The following is a 12,087-nucleotide window of genomic DNA, read 5'->3' as shown; positions in this document are numbered from 1 at the left end:
TGGCTGATTCACTTGCCCTATTAGAGCTTCAGTTCTCTCTTCTATGAAATGGAGATAAAATGCCTTCTCCTCTGGATTACTGAGATGATAGAAAAATGTGTAGCACAAAGTACAATGCAGGAAACAGCAGCTAGTTCTCCTGTCCTATTGTGAGAGCATGTTGGTGAATGTTAATCCCTCCTCGTTGTTATGATGGTCTGATCTTCTAGGCCATTGAAAATTTTGCTTTAGCATTGAAGACCACTGCCCAAATGCTCCGGACTTTTGGGGACTGTCTGGCCACAACAGAGCTGCCCAGAAGTGTGCCATCCACTGAAGACCTTCTCATGTCCCACACAAAACAACGGGACAAGATGCAGGTAAGTGGTCAGTGACCTTTCAGAGGCCAGCCTCTGTGCTGGTAGATGGTCGGCTTCCTGGAGGTGCTGTGAGCAGAATTAAAAGTTAAGCCTTCTCCTCTCTTCTCCATTGACTTGGCAGCCACTAATTATCTTCAATCCGGATAGACAGTATGTGAAGAGAAAAATCTCTTAAAGACTGGGTAGTATATGTGAAAGCCTTGCAGATAAGGCCTATGAGAAGCAGCCCCTCAAAAAGAAACTCATTCCAGCTTTGTGCTTGTGAGATGAGGTTTGTGAGCATTGCATTGAGGTCCATACTCCTATGGTCACTCCTATCTCAGCACAGAGCAAGATATAATGGGCTGAAATTGCAGGGAGGGAGAGAAGGATGACTCAGCTTTTGAAACATAAACTGTCCTAAGGCTGTTGTGAAATTTTAGGGCAGACTAATAAGCAGACTTATTGCATCACTCTCTCAGGGATATGTCTTTTTATTTGAGGACCAGCTTGAGAAAAAAAAGACTATGAAAGGTGTTCTAAAATTGGTTTGAGGAGAGGCGCCTATTAAATGATTCATAAAAGCACATTAGAACCTGCTGGGAAGGGAGCCTACTAAATTCTTTCAGATCATGCAGCAAAGGGAAGTCTTCTCAGGGCTTACTAGATGGGTGTCAGCCCCTTTCCGCCCCCAGAAGCGCAAACAGACCAAATCCATTATTTCACAGGAGACCAGAATTCAACAGGGCAGCAAATTCAGGATGGGAAGGTTGATCCATTGTAGCTTTACATGTATTCTTGCTGCATTGAGCTTAAGAAGAGCTGAAATCTTTTATCTGTGATGAAAAATTTGCAGAAAATTTGCCTTGCTAAGTGGTTGATTTTGTATTTATTCAACATATATCGACAGCCCGTCACTACATGCCAATAAAGCAAACAAACAAAATACAAACCCAAGAAACACATAGCTCAGTTTAGGGGAGTCAGAGTGTAGTAGTTGAGGTAAATTAATTATTTCATGTGTCAGGGAGCACTGTTTAATTCTCTCTTTAAGAGTCTTGGTCACCATAAAGGGTTCAAAATGTATTCTCAAAATTACTCTGAGTAATCAAGAGATCTGGTTTGAAACTGTAGAAACCTGAAAGCATCCTAGAATTTTCCATGGAAATGCCTCTGAGAAGCTTGACCTTTTTCTTTGCCGAGTGTATTGGCCAAGTTCACCTCGCGTAGTTCTTGGAAGAGGTGGCACAGGTGTGTGAAAGGCTGGGTCTAGGGTACCTCTGCTGAAAGTCTACTAGAAAAGGGTTGGTGGTCCAGGCCCACAGGGTCAAGTCCATAGGTGCCTACAGAGTAGTCACGTAGTATACGGATATGATGTTGAATGTAGAAACCTGTAGGGAGGCGTTGTGAATGGGGCTGTAGCCTGGCCTCATGAGCAGGTGTGTTCTGTGCCTCACTCCAAGGAGGGTTGGGAGAGGTTGCAGAGTAGAAGCACCAAGATGACACCTTAAACTTATACAGTGTTGTATGTTGGTTATATGTCAATAAAACTGGAAGAAAAAAATATTAAGTGAATTTGGGTTAAAATACAAATACAGATTATTCTGTATCTTACCAAGTAATATTAATATTCTTTTAAAGACAATACAGAGGTTTTCTTTTTTGTGATTACTAATTATTGGCTTAATACAAGTTTGATTTCTTTCACATCTTATAAACTAGAAGCAAAAATTCCAAAATTATTAAACTAGGTTTTAGATATTTCCTTTTTCCCATCCAAAAATTCTACAAAGTAAGAGTTTATATTATTAAAAAATATTGTTGAAACTTTTATTAATAACAGTAGTTTTTGATTATTTATACATTTTATTTTATTTTTGTTAGAGTGATTTACCTATTTTTTAACCAAAGTTTCTATAATTAATTGAACAATTTTTTTTTCCATTTGGAAAGCATCTTTTCCAAGTGAAAAAACAATATGAGATTCATCCTCAGACCAGTGAACTTTTAAATCTATTTAAATATCTATGAGAGTAATAGTATATGATTTACAGCTGCCTCTCAGTCCAGAAAGTTTTTGTCTGAACAGCACAGCATTAAGAGATTTGGTTTGGTTTCTTGACTTCCTTTCTCTAAGAGATCTTTGAGAGCCCTTATTTTAGATTCACATAAGCGCAGAGGTGCCTCTACAATCAACCAATGAAAACAGGAGAGTCATTTAACTTGACTACTTTTACAGCATCATTTGCTAATTCTTTATGGAGTTGTTACCACTTTCTTCAAAATTACCTTCCCAAATAATATCTTCTCTCTTGACCACACTGGTATATCAAACCAATATGTTTATGAAGAAAAAAATCTCAGAACATTCACAGCAAAAGAATCATATTGTGTTTTCAAGCACCCTTATGAGCTTAAAGAAGCTCTTCTCTAGAAACAAATTCCTTCCTTAAAGCTGAGCTACAGGTTGGCTCTTTTAATCCATATTTATGGTCAAAGAATGTTCTTAATTTCAATGTGTTGTTTTCTGTTCAGTCATATTGTGGGCACTTGAGCTTCATGCTAAGACTTGAAACTTTATTTTCTCTGTGATTTCACTATACCATCTGAGGAACAGAAGGAAGAGAGGTGCTATACACACAGTGTTAGCCTTCTTTGGGGGAGGCCAAGGTCCTCATGAATCAAGGCAAGGACACACCATACACACATCCCATCCCTGTGTGTGCTTTTCACACATGGAAGGAGAGTTGGAATACACCTTTAGAGCACGTGCACATAATTGCCCCCAAGCTCCTCTGAAAATTGAATCCTTCTCCAAGGAGAGGATTATTTCCTGAGGAAAGGCAGGCTTGACGGGATATAAGCCATCTCTCTGTTTACAAGCAGAATGGCAGCACTCACCTGCTGCTGTCAGGATCCTATCTGCACAAAGAGAAAACTTACTGAAACTCTCATGAACTTATATATATACATCTTCCGGAAGCAGATCACTGAGCTCCTCCTCCAGCCTGAATGCTGGCAGTAAAAAAAAAAAAAAGAAAAGAAAAGAAAAGAAAAAGAAAAACGCACAAATGACCAAAGATATTTTCTTTTCATGGGAATGAAACTGCCTAACATCCTTGCACCATGGGACAATTGGATATCCACATGGGAAACAAAGGAAATAGAAAGCTTATCTCACACTATATGTAAAAATTAACTCAAAATCGATCAAAGAACTAAATGTAAATTCTAAAATTATAAAACTCTTGGAAATAGAGATGTAAATCTTCTTGACCTTAGATTAAGGAACAGTTTCTTAGATATGACACTAAAAGCACAAGCACCTGAGGAAAAGATAAATAAACTGGAATTATCAAAATTAAGGATTTCTATTCTTCAAAGGACACTATCAAGAAAGTGAAAAGACAGCCTATGTAATGGGAGAGAATGTTTGCAAATGATGTGTTTGATAAGTGTCTAGTGTCCAGACTATATAAACAGTTCTTAACAACTCAGCCGTTAAGAAGACAAGTAACCCAATTTAAAAATGGGCAAATGATTTGAATAGGTACCTGTAAAGTTGCCAGATCATACTACATACAAGAGAAGGGAGGAGTTCCCATCGTGGCTCAGTGGTTAACGAATCAGACGAGGAACCATGGGGTTGTGGGTTTGATCCCTGGCCTTGCTCATTTAAATAGGATAAAACTCCCATTTTGTTGTTGTTGTTGTTGTTAAAATGGTAAATCTAAAAGACCCGTAGGTCTTTTAACCATCACACAGGAGCAGAGGTAAGTGCCAGGGATCCTTCAGTTATGTGACAGATCAATCTTTATAGATATAAATACAGTTTCATATTCAGTATTTGTTCCATTCAGTATTCATTCAGTCTTGTATTCAGAGATGACAATTCCATCAATACCACCAGGGTAACAAATAATGAAGAAAATAATCTATCAGAATTACTTATTTTCAAGACCTTAGCAATAATTTTATAGATTTAGGAGTTTTTAAAGACCCTTTGTTCAGACTCTACTTGCAGAGAATATAAGTTAGGAATGGGTAGACCCAGAGGTCTCGATTTTGCACAGGAAGACAGAAGTGGTATTATGAATACCAATATGTGTATCAATAGGTCTGAAATGCCATAAGATATTTCAATGTTAATACCCTAACAATCAAAGTTTTGATCCAGTTTTTTTTTTTCAATGAATTTTATTATATTTATACTTGTATAACGATCATCACAACCCAGTTTTATAGCATCGATCTAGTTTTAAGTCATAGGAAGATTTCACTCAGTAGCCACTGAGGAAAGGGGATATCTCATCTCTTTCAGGGACTTTTTCCCCTGAACTATGAAGATTTGCATTTTAAAGTCCAGATTCTGGAATTCATTAGTCAGCATTATGAATAACACAGGACAGTAGAGTTCACTTTTAGTGGCTGATGTTGCGTAAGTAATAAAGGCTGAATAAGGAGTGTGAAGCATTCATCATTCACGTATTCTCTAGGCTCTAACAGGTCCTCTTACTTCCCATCTTACCTCTACTTCCAGCCCCTGACACAGCCGAGCACAGGGCCTGGCATGTAGTAATAGTTCTTTATAGTAAATGCATTTTGAATGAATGAATGAATGTCTACATTCATACTTACACTTGTCATAGGAAAGAATTCCTCCCAGGAACTTTAAATTCTTTTGACCTTAAAGTAGTCCCCCATGCTTTGCTACATCATAGGTCTTCTTTTTTTTTTTTTGTCTTTTTGCCATTTCTTAGGCCGCTCCCGTGGCATATGGAGATTCCCAGGCTAGGGGTCGAATCGGAGCTGTGGCCACCGGCCTATGCCAGAGCCATAGCAACACAGGATCCGAGCTGTGTCTGCAACCTACACGACAGCTCAGGGCAACACTGAATCCTTAACCCACTGAGCAAGGCCAGGGATCGAACCCGAAACCTCATAGTTCTTAGTCGGATTTGTTAACCACTGCGCTGTGACGGGAACTCCATCATAGGTCTTCTGACCAACTGCTTGTCTCCATAGTGATGGAACCATAATGATAAATACACACTGGGACAGCTGTAGCAGTTGTTTAAAGAGTTAAAGATTTATATCCCTTGAGTGCCTCACTCCACCTCCCTCGCCCATTTCCCAGGACCCACAGACCTCCTCATGATTCTGGCAACTGAAAGGTTAACACCTGGACCACAATGACCCCAGCACTGTTTCAGCATTTTGTCTGACTTCTGTGCTGATTGGTCAGTGACTGCTCTATACAGGTGTTAAATATTTTGAATTGTCACCATTGTGAACAGGGACAAACTCTGTTTTGGAGTTGGGCAACGTACTTTTATGCTTTCCAAGTACTATAGTTCCTCAATCTTTCTCTCTTTGTTTATGGTGGATTTTGGTAACCTTGCTGAAGGTGATTATGTTGTCTTGTCCCAAAGCAGTAACCAGGTCACAGTTTTTCCTTGTATTTTTAAACCATGTAAAGGAAATACAGTGTATGACATCACTTACTAAGACTCATCTTCTTTCTCTCATATGCTTTCCTCATGCTCTGCAGCTTTTTGGCTATATCTCTCTTCCAAGTTTCCTGCTCTGATGTCTCCGTTTTGCCCTAGCAATATCCCTCTTCTTTGGTCCCTCCATCTCTCCTCCCAATTCTGCATCACACACACTGTGTGTGTGAGAGAGAGAGATAACAGCTAATGCCACAATGCTGCTAGAATGCTGTAAGCTCAGAGGCAGTTAAGAGACTGAGTTAAAACCAAGACCCTTTTTCATGGGGAGGAAGAAGAGGGAAAGCTAAGAGCACTTACTAATGAGTGATTTTTTTCTCTCCCATCATATCTTTCTTTTTTTTTTTTTTTTTGTCTTTTTGCCTTTTGAGGGCCACTCCCACGGCATATGGAGGTTCCCAGGCTAGGGATCGAATTGGAGCTGTAGCCACTGGCCTACGCCAGGGCCACAGTAACTCGGGATCCGAGCCGTGTCTGCGACCTACACCACAGCTCATGGCAACGCCAGATCCTTAACCCACTGAGCAAGGCCAAGGATGGAACCCACAACTTCATGGTTCCTAGTCGGATTCGTTAACCACTGAGCCAAGACGGGAACTCTTCTTATTTGTTTGTAATCCATCTGCAACGTAATCTCTTTTAGACTATTTTTAATTCATCCAACCTACAAATATTTAATGAGCATCAATGAGATAAGAAATGAGGGCTGATACCTGAGAGTGGAAAAGAAGGGATATGTCTGGTTCCCAGGCAGGAATACCAACCACGTGGCTGATTTGGGGCATTACTTGTGGAGGACAGAGCCATATGGGCTATCCAAAGAATTTTGAGAGCCTAGAACAGAGGAGTCAAATCTTTCATCAGCCAGATCCTGGGACAAGTTTGAGGATGGGTATAGATAATGGGAACTTCTGAAGAGGGTGAATACTGGAGTGGGATAGGAGACAAGGAGCAGAGGCATGAGGTTGAGAGGGCCTGGATTTCTGTATGACTCCAGTGGAGAGTATAAAACTCCGACAGGGAATGACTGTGCATCCTATGAGGCTGGAAGTGATGAGCCTAGAGGAGGAGATTTGGTATTCATGTGCATCCAAGTGATTGTTTTGTAACTATGGGCCCATTCTTACCTTCAGGGCATAGCAAACCAGCATCCTCTGTGACCCAGGGGCCAAGCCCAGAGCTCCTAGCAGCAAAATCCTAGGCCAGGCTCCACTCCTTTTGGCTTACCTCCCACTGAATGCTCAGGGGATTGAGAGACCACCTGTGCTGTGCAAGTAGAGGGCTAGTGCCACTGGGTTTGGGAGAAGGAAGATAGCCTGACATCTTCCCCAGTTGCAGCACCCTAAGTCCACATGTAAAAAGAGGAGAATAGAGTTGCCTTGGAAATATGAATCTTTCCAGGTCAAACTGAAATTGCTGCCTATCTATGCTAAACTTCCATTATGGAATAAAGCCACGCTTTGGGAGCAGGGGGAAGGACTGGCAGGTGTTTATTGATGAGACCGGATGAAGTTTTATTCATGGTCAGCTAGAGATTATTACATTATTATTGCATGGCATTTCCAGCACTTACATTTGATAGATGTCATTTTCTTATTTCTGGTCACTGTCTTGGATTAAAACCAGATTTTATTAACTAACAGTTTTTAATTTATGACAGCTTGAAATAGACGTAAAAACTTAACAGTTGTTGTTTTTGAAGTAGGAGAGTAGATGGGCTATGGATACATAACTTGCTTTTTTAAAATATATACCCTTTGGTATATCTTGAATTTTGTATCATGTGTGTTACCTATTAAGAATAAGTTAATTTTAAAAGCTATAGCTTGACTTTTTTAGCATTTAATTTGCTATTCACCATTCATCTCACCTCAGACCTACCAAGGATTTGCTTTTGTTAATTCGTTTTAAGAGAGACTATATTTCCCTTTCTCTAGGATGAGCTGAAGTTACTTGGAAAGCAAGGGGCCACATTGCTGTCATGTATTCGAGAACCAGCAACCAAAAGTCCTACCAGCAAACTCAATCTGAATGAACTTGACAATGTAGCTACCATGAAAAGGTAAGTGGGGGATGGGGGAAATCTGCTTTCTGGGGAGAGAAAATATAGAACCAGATGATCTGAAACAACCAATAGATTGAAACAGCTGCTGATGGATCTTGGTGGGGTCAAGAAAGAATGTTTGAGACAACAAAGAAAAAACCACAGTATCCATCTGACATCCATCTACAGAGATCTTTTTATGAGGATGCCATTCCCACATGCTAGGATGTCAAGGAAGATAGTAGTATTTATTGAGCTTCATTTGCAAATAACAGTTTGGTTGGGTGTTGTGCTTGGGTGGAAGAAATAAGCACAAAGGTAAGATTACCAGGGGCACATTTTAAAGCATAGCAGCTACATCTGAAGTGACTTTTCTGCCTAGTACCAAGGGTATCCTGACTGAAAAGTGAAAAATGTGGGAGCCAGCTGAACCATGAGGAAGTCACAGGTGGCAGAGATTTCCATAGAAAGGAAAGTACCACAAGTAGTAGCATGGAAACCATGAGTGTTATCTACATGAGCCTGTGGAAATGAGTGCTAACCATTCTCACTTCTTATTCTTTCTTGACAGATTGTTAGTTCAATTGGATGAAACAGAAAAAGCCTTCAGTCAGTTTTGGTCTGAGCATCACCTGAAGCTTAATCAATGCCTACAGCTGCAGCATTTTGAACAAAATTTTTGTGAGGTGTTATTTTCTTGTTGAATAGAACTTCCTTTTATGGTTCAGTGATCTCTGATTTTCTCTTTCCTCTTGAACTGTGGGTATCAGGCTTCCCTCCTTTCCCAAATCCAGTTCCCTCCTTATTTCTTTGATTTCCCCTTCTCGCTTTTGCAGTGGGGTAGGAATGCACTAGAATCCCATTTTCCTATTGGCAGACATGGTATTTCAGTGATGGTTTACCTTCCTTTTTGATTGATAATCTGTTCAATTTTGCTTTAATGTTGCATCTACATGTGTCTCAGCACCCCCAACTTAATCTGAAAGCTAATGAACTGTAATTTTTCAAAAACTCTCGATAGATATGCATATGTCCTGAATCCTTTTTGGATTTTCTAGTCGTCTAGAGTACCTCCAGATGGGTGTTTGTTGGCTTATTTCTGGATTTTTCTAATGTGTCGTGTAGGTTAAGCTTGCCCTGGGCAACTTGTTGGCAGAGCAAGCAGAGTGTACAGACATCGGAGATAGTGTGACGCGAGTGGAGCAACTTCTTAAGGAACACAAAAAACTGGAAGGAGAAGGCCAGGTTTGTTTTTGCCATTTTCATGGACTTGGAAGAAAGTCACTGGATGGTTACAGGTCATGCATGGCCCCTCATTATTGTAAGAAGATAGTCAAATGACACAGGAATACCCAAATCCTGCCTTTTCGGTGACCCCACTCTCGCCCAAGGTCCCCAGGGAATATGCACAGTAACAATGTGAGCAATAATGCAGGCAGTGCAGAGTTCTGTTAAGGCTGCTGGAGCAGCCAGTTGAGGCTGGAGGCTTAAGTGAGTTGAGAGTTTACTGACCATTTGTGGGGTGGCAGGCTGGTGGAAGAGCAGCAGAAAGTAATGAGAGTATTACCCACTGGGCCGGATGTGGGGGAGCTGGGTGGTGGTAAGGACGGGAAACTTGAAAAGGGGAAACCAGAAAAAAGTAACCTATTTTATAACAAGCAATATGGTGAAAAGGGGAAATTGGTCCCAGTTAGTTTTGTTACTACACAGAGTTGGCAAAGCCTTCTTTCTCATGCTCAAAGAGTTGTCAGTATTGCAATTACAAAGGAATATATGTGTTTCAAATTCTCATATCAGAGTTAAACAATTTCCCAGATCGGTACACAAGTCAGCACTTAGGAGTAAGTCTATTTTGAGTGCTTACAAATTTGGCTTATTGTGAATTAAGAAAACCCATTCATCTATTTCCAGAGAAGTTCCTTTCTGCTTTTCTTTAATTGGGTTCTCTATATTTTTGTCTCTTGGGAACTAAGTCCTCTGTGGCTACCACTTCCTTTCTGAGCTAATCTAGAAGCAGGGTTCCCAGATGGTAATTTTGTAGTACTAGATTTGCTTCTCAAAGTGTGATCCTTGCTCCAGCAGCATAGATGTCACCTGAGTGAGAACTTATTAAAAATATGGCGAAATCTTAGTCCCCACCTTAGAATGAGAATCTGCATTTTTAATAAGATCCCCAGGCATTCAAAACACACATTATAGTCAGAGACATATCTCCTCAATTATAGTAGCAAATGTAAACCAAGGCCACTCTAGCTTAAATGACTGTCAGTTATGGGAGTTCCTGTCATGGCACAGCGAAAACGAATCCAACTGGGAACCATGAAGTTTTGGGTTCGGTCTCTGGTCTTGCTTAGTAGGTTGAGGATCTGGTGTTGCTGTGGCTCTGGCGTAGGCCAGACGCTACAGCTCCAATTCGACCCATAGCCTGAGAACCTCCATATGCCGCAGGCATGGCCCTAAAAAGACAAAAAAGACAAAAAAAAAAATAGCTGTCAGTTACGGATTCTGAGCTGGAGGTGCTTTTGCACGTGTAAATACGCAAACTTACCTGTGCACCCAGACTCACTCACCATTCTCATCCTTCCCTGATGATCACTCCTGTTATCAGTGATTGTTGACAGTTACACTGTGGAGGTAAAGGCATAACTCATCAAAACAGTTTATTAAGCAATGAAAAAAAATTGAATTTCATGTATCTGATAACTACTTATCTCAGATTCTCCAAGATAGTCCCAATTTTATGTAATTTTAGTTTTTTTTCAAGTAAACTCCTTATTAAATAGAGATACTACATATTTTCACCTACATACATTCCTATTTTAGGGAAAAAAATGCATCATCAAGCCCAGCACCTTCGTTTTTTGGTTTGAAAAGTACAGTTTTATATGTGGATATGTATAAAATGAAGGTAGCTGCTGACACACCAGGAAGACATTCATTCATCACCAAATGTTCCTTGTCCTATATTCTGTGGATGTAGTGGTGAACCAGTCAAGACCCTGCTTTCATGGAGGTTACATTCTACTGGGGTGAAAAGTAATCAAATAATCATATCAGATAGTGATATGATAAAAAGTGATTGGGGGTGCTACTTTAGAGGAGTAGTTAGGAAAGGCCTTTGATCTGAGATCTAGATAGCCATGCAAAGATTTAGGGAATAGCAGTCAAGGCAGAAAAGTTACAAGTACAAAGGTCTTGAAGTAGGAATGAGGTTGGGAGTCCAAGGAATGGCTGTAACATTGTCAGCCGGGAGAGAATGAGCTGGGAGCAGTGTGGAGAGGGTTGGATTTTATTCTCAATGAAAGAGGAAGCCATTGGATGGTGTTCTGGGTTGTATTTTAAATACTGGGGATGGATCTGCATGACTGCATCCACATTCTCTCTTCTGCCCACCTCCTTGGAGTTGTGATCTTTGGTACATACTTTGAAAATTGCTGACCGGAGATAGAGGTGAAACCTCTGGTCATGGGACTTGGAAATGCTCTGTGAACCATGACCCATCTTTCATGAGCAGTGTTCCTGAACTAGCTGGATTAACCTACTACATATGATCCACAGAGTCCAGGCAGAATGGTTTTATCCATCCTGTGCCTTAGGAGAAAATAAACTGTTATTACAATAAAGTTTTCTGAATTACATGCTGCAACTTGACTGTCCAGCCTTCTGAAGTTTTCAGCATCTGAAAGATGCCAAGCTTATGATCAGAGCACCTGATTTTAGCCATTTCTTTCTCATTGTTTCTTTTTTTTTTTTTTTGCTTCGGAGGTTCTGTTGCCTGATTCTCTTGAACAAAACCTGTGTAGACTGAAAAAATAAACTGCGATTTGGAGGTTTTATTTTTTTTGGAGGTTTTACAGTAAAGTTCTTTGCAGACACCTGAAGGATTTGGTAGTTATGCCTATGCAGCCATTATCCTAGCACAAGCGGGGAAGCCAAGTGGGCTGGAACATGGCATGACACAGGCTTTGGAGTCAGACAGAAGTGGATTCAAATCTCAGCTCTAGCAACTACCAGCTCTGTGTGACCCTAGTCAAGTTTTTCTTAGCCTTCCTGAACATATCCTCTCATCTGTAAAATGGATAATAATAATTCCTGTGTCACAGAGTTCCTGGGAAGATGAAATGAATAAGATGTGTGGTAAGAAATTAGTGAGTGCCTCGAACATAGAAGGTGATCAGAGCTTAGAGGCTATTATTAT

General features: G+C 40.3%; 1 protein-coding gene across 2 annotated transcripts in view; it reads left to right on the top strand.

Annotated features, from left to right (window-relative positions):
• MCF2L2 (MCF.2 cell line derived transforming sequence-like 2) overlaps window positions 1-12,087 on the top strand; it is a 252,449-nt gene that overhangs the window by 97,676 nt on the left and 142,686 nt on the right. For both annotated transcript variants that reach the window (XR_007135864.1, XM_047787395.1), the window contains exons 7-10: window positions 210-359; window positions 7,783-7,907; window positions 8,461-8,575; window positions 9,015-9,134. Coding sequence is in view for 1 of the 2 variants with exons in the window: in XM_047787395.1 (XP_047643351.1) it covers window positions 210-359; window positions 7,783-7,907; window positions 8,461-8,575; window positions 9,015-9,134 (510 nt within the window). In the remaining variant the exon portion in view is untranslated. The remainder of the gene's footprint in view (window positions 1-209; window positions 360-7,782; window positions 7,908-8,460; window positions 8,576-9,014; window positions 9,135-12,087) is intronic.

This window comes from Phacochoerus africanus, chromosome 1, assembly GCF_016906955.1.
Source record: "Phacochoerus africanus isolate WHEZ1 chromosome 1, ROS_Pafr_v1, whole genome shotgun sequence".
In the NCBI taxonomy this organism is placed as follows: Eukaryota; Metazoa; Chordata; class Mammalia; order Artiodactyla; family Suidae; genus Phacochoerus; species Phacochoerus africanus.
The sequence above is the reverse complement of the archived record's forward strand: the minus strand, read 5'-3'. Positions and strand labels throughout refer to the sequence as shown.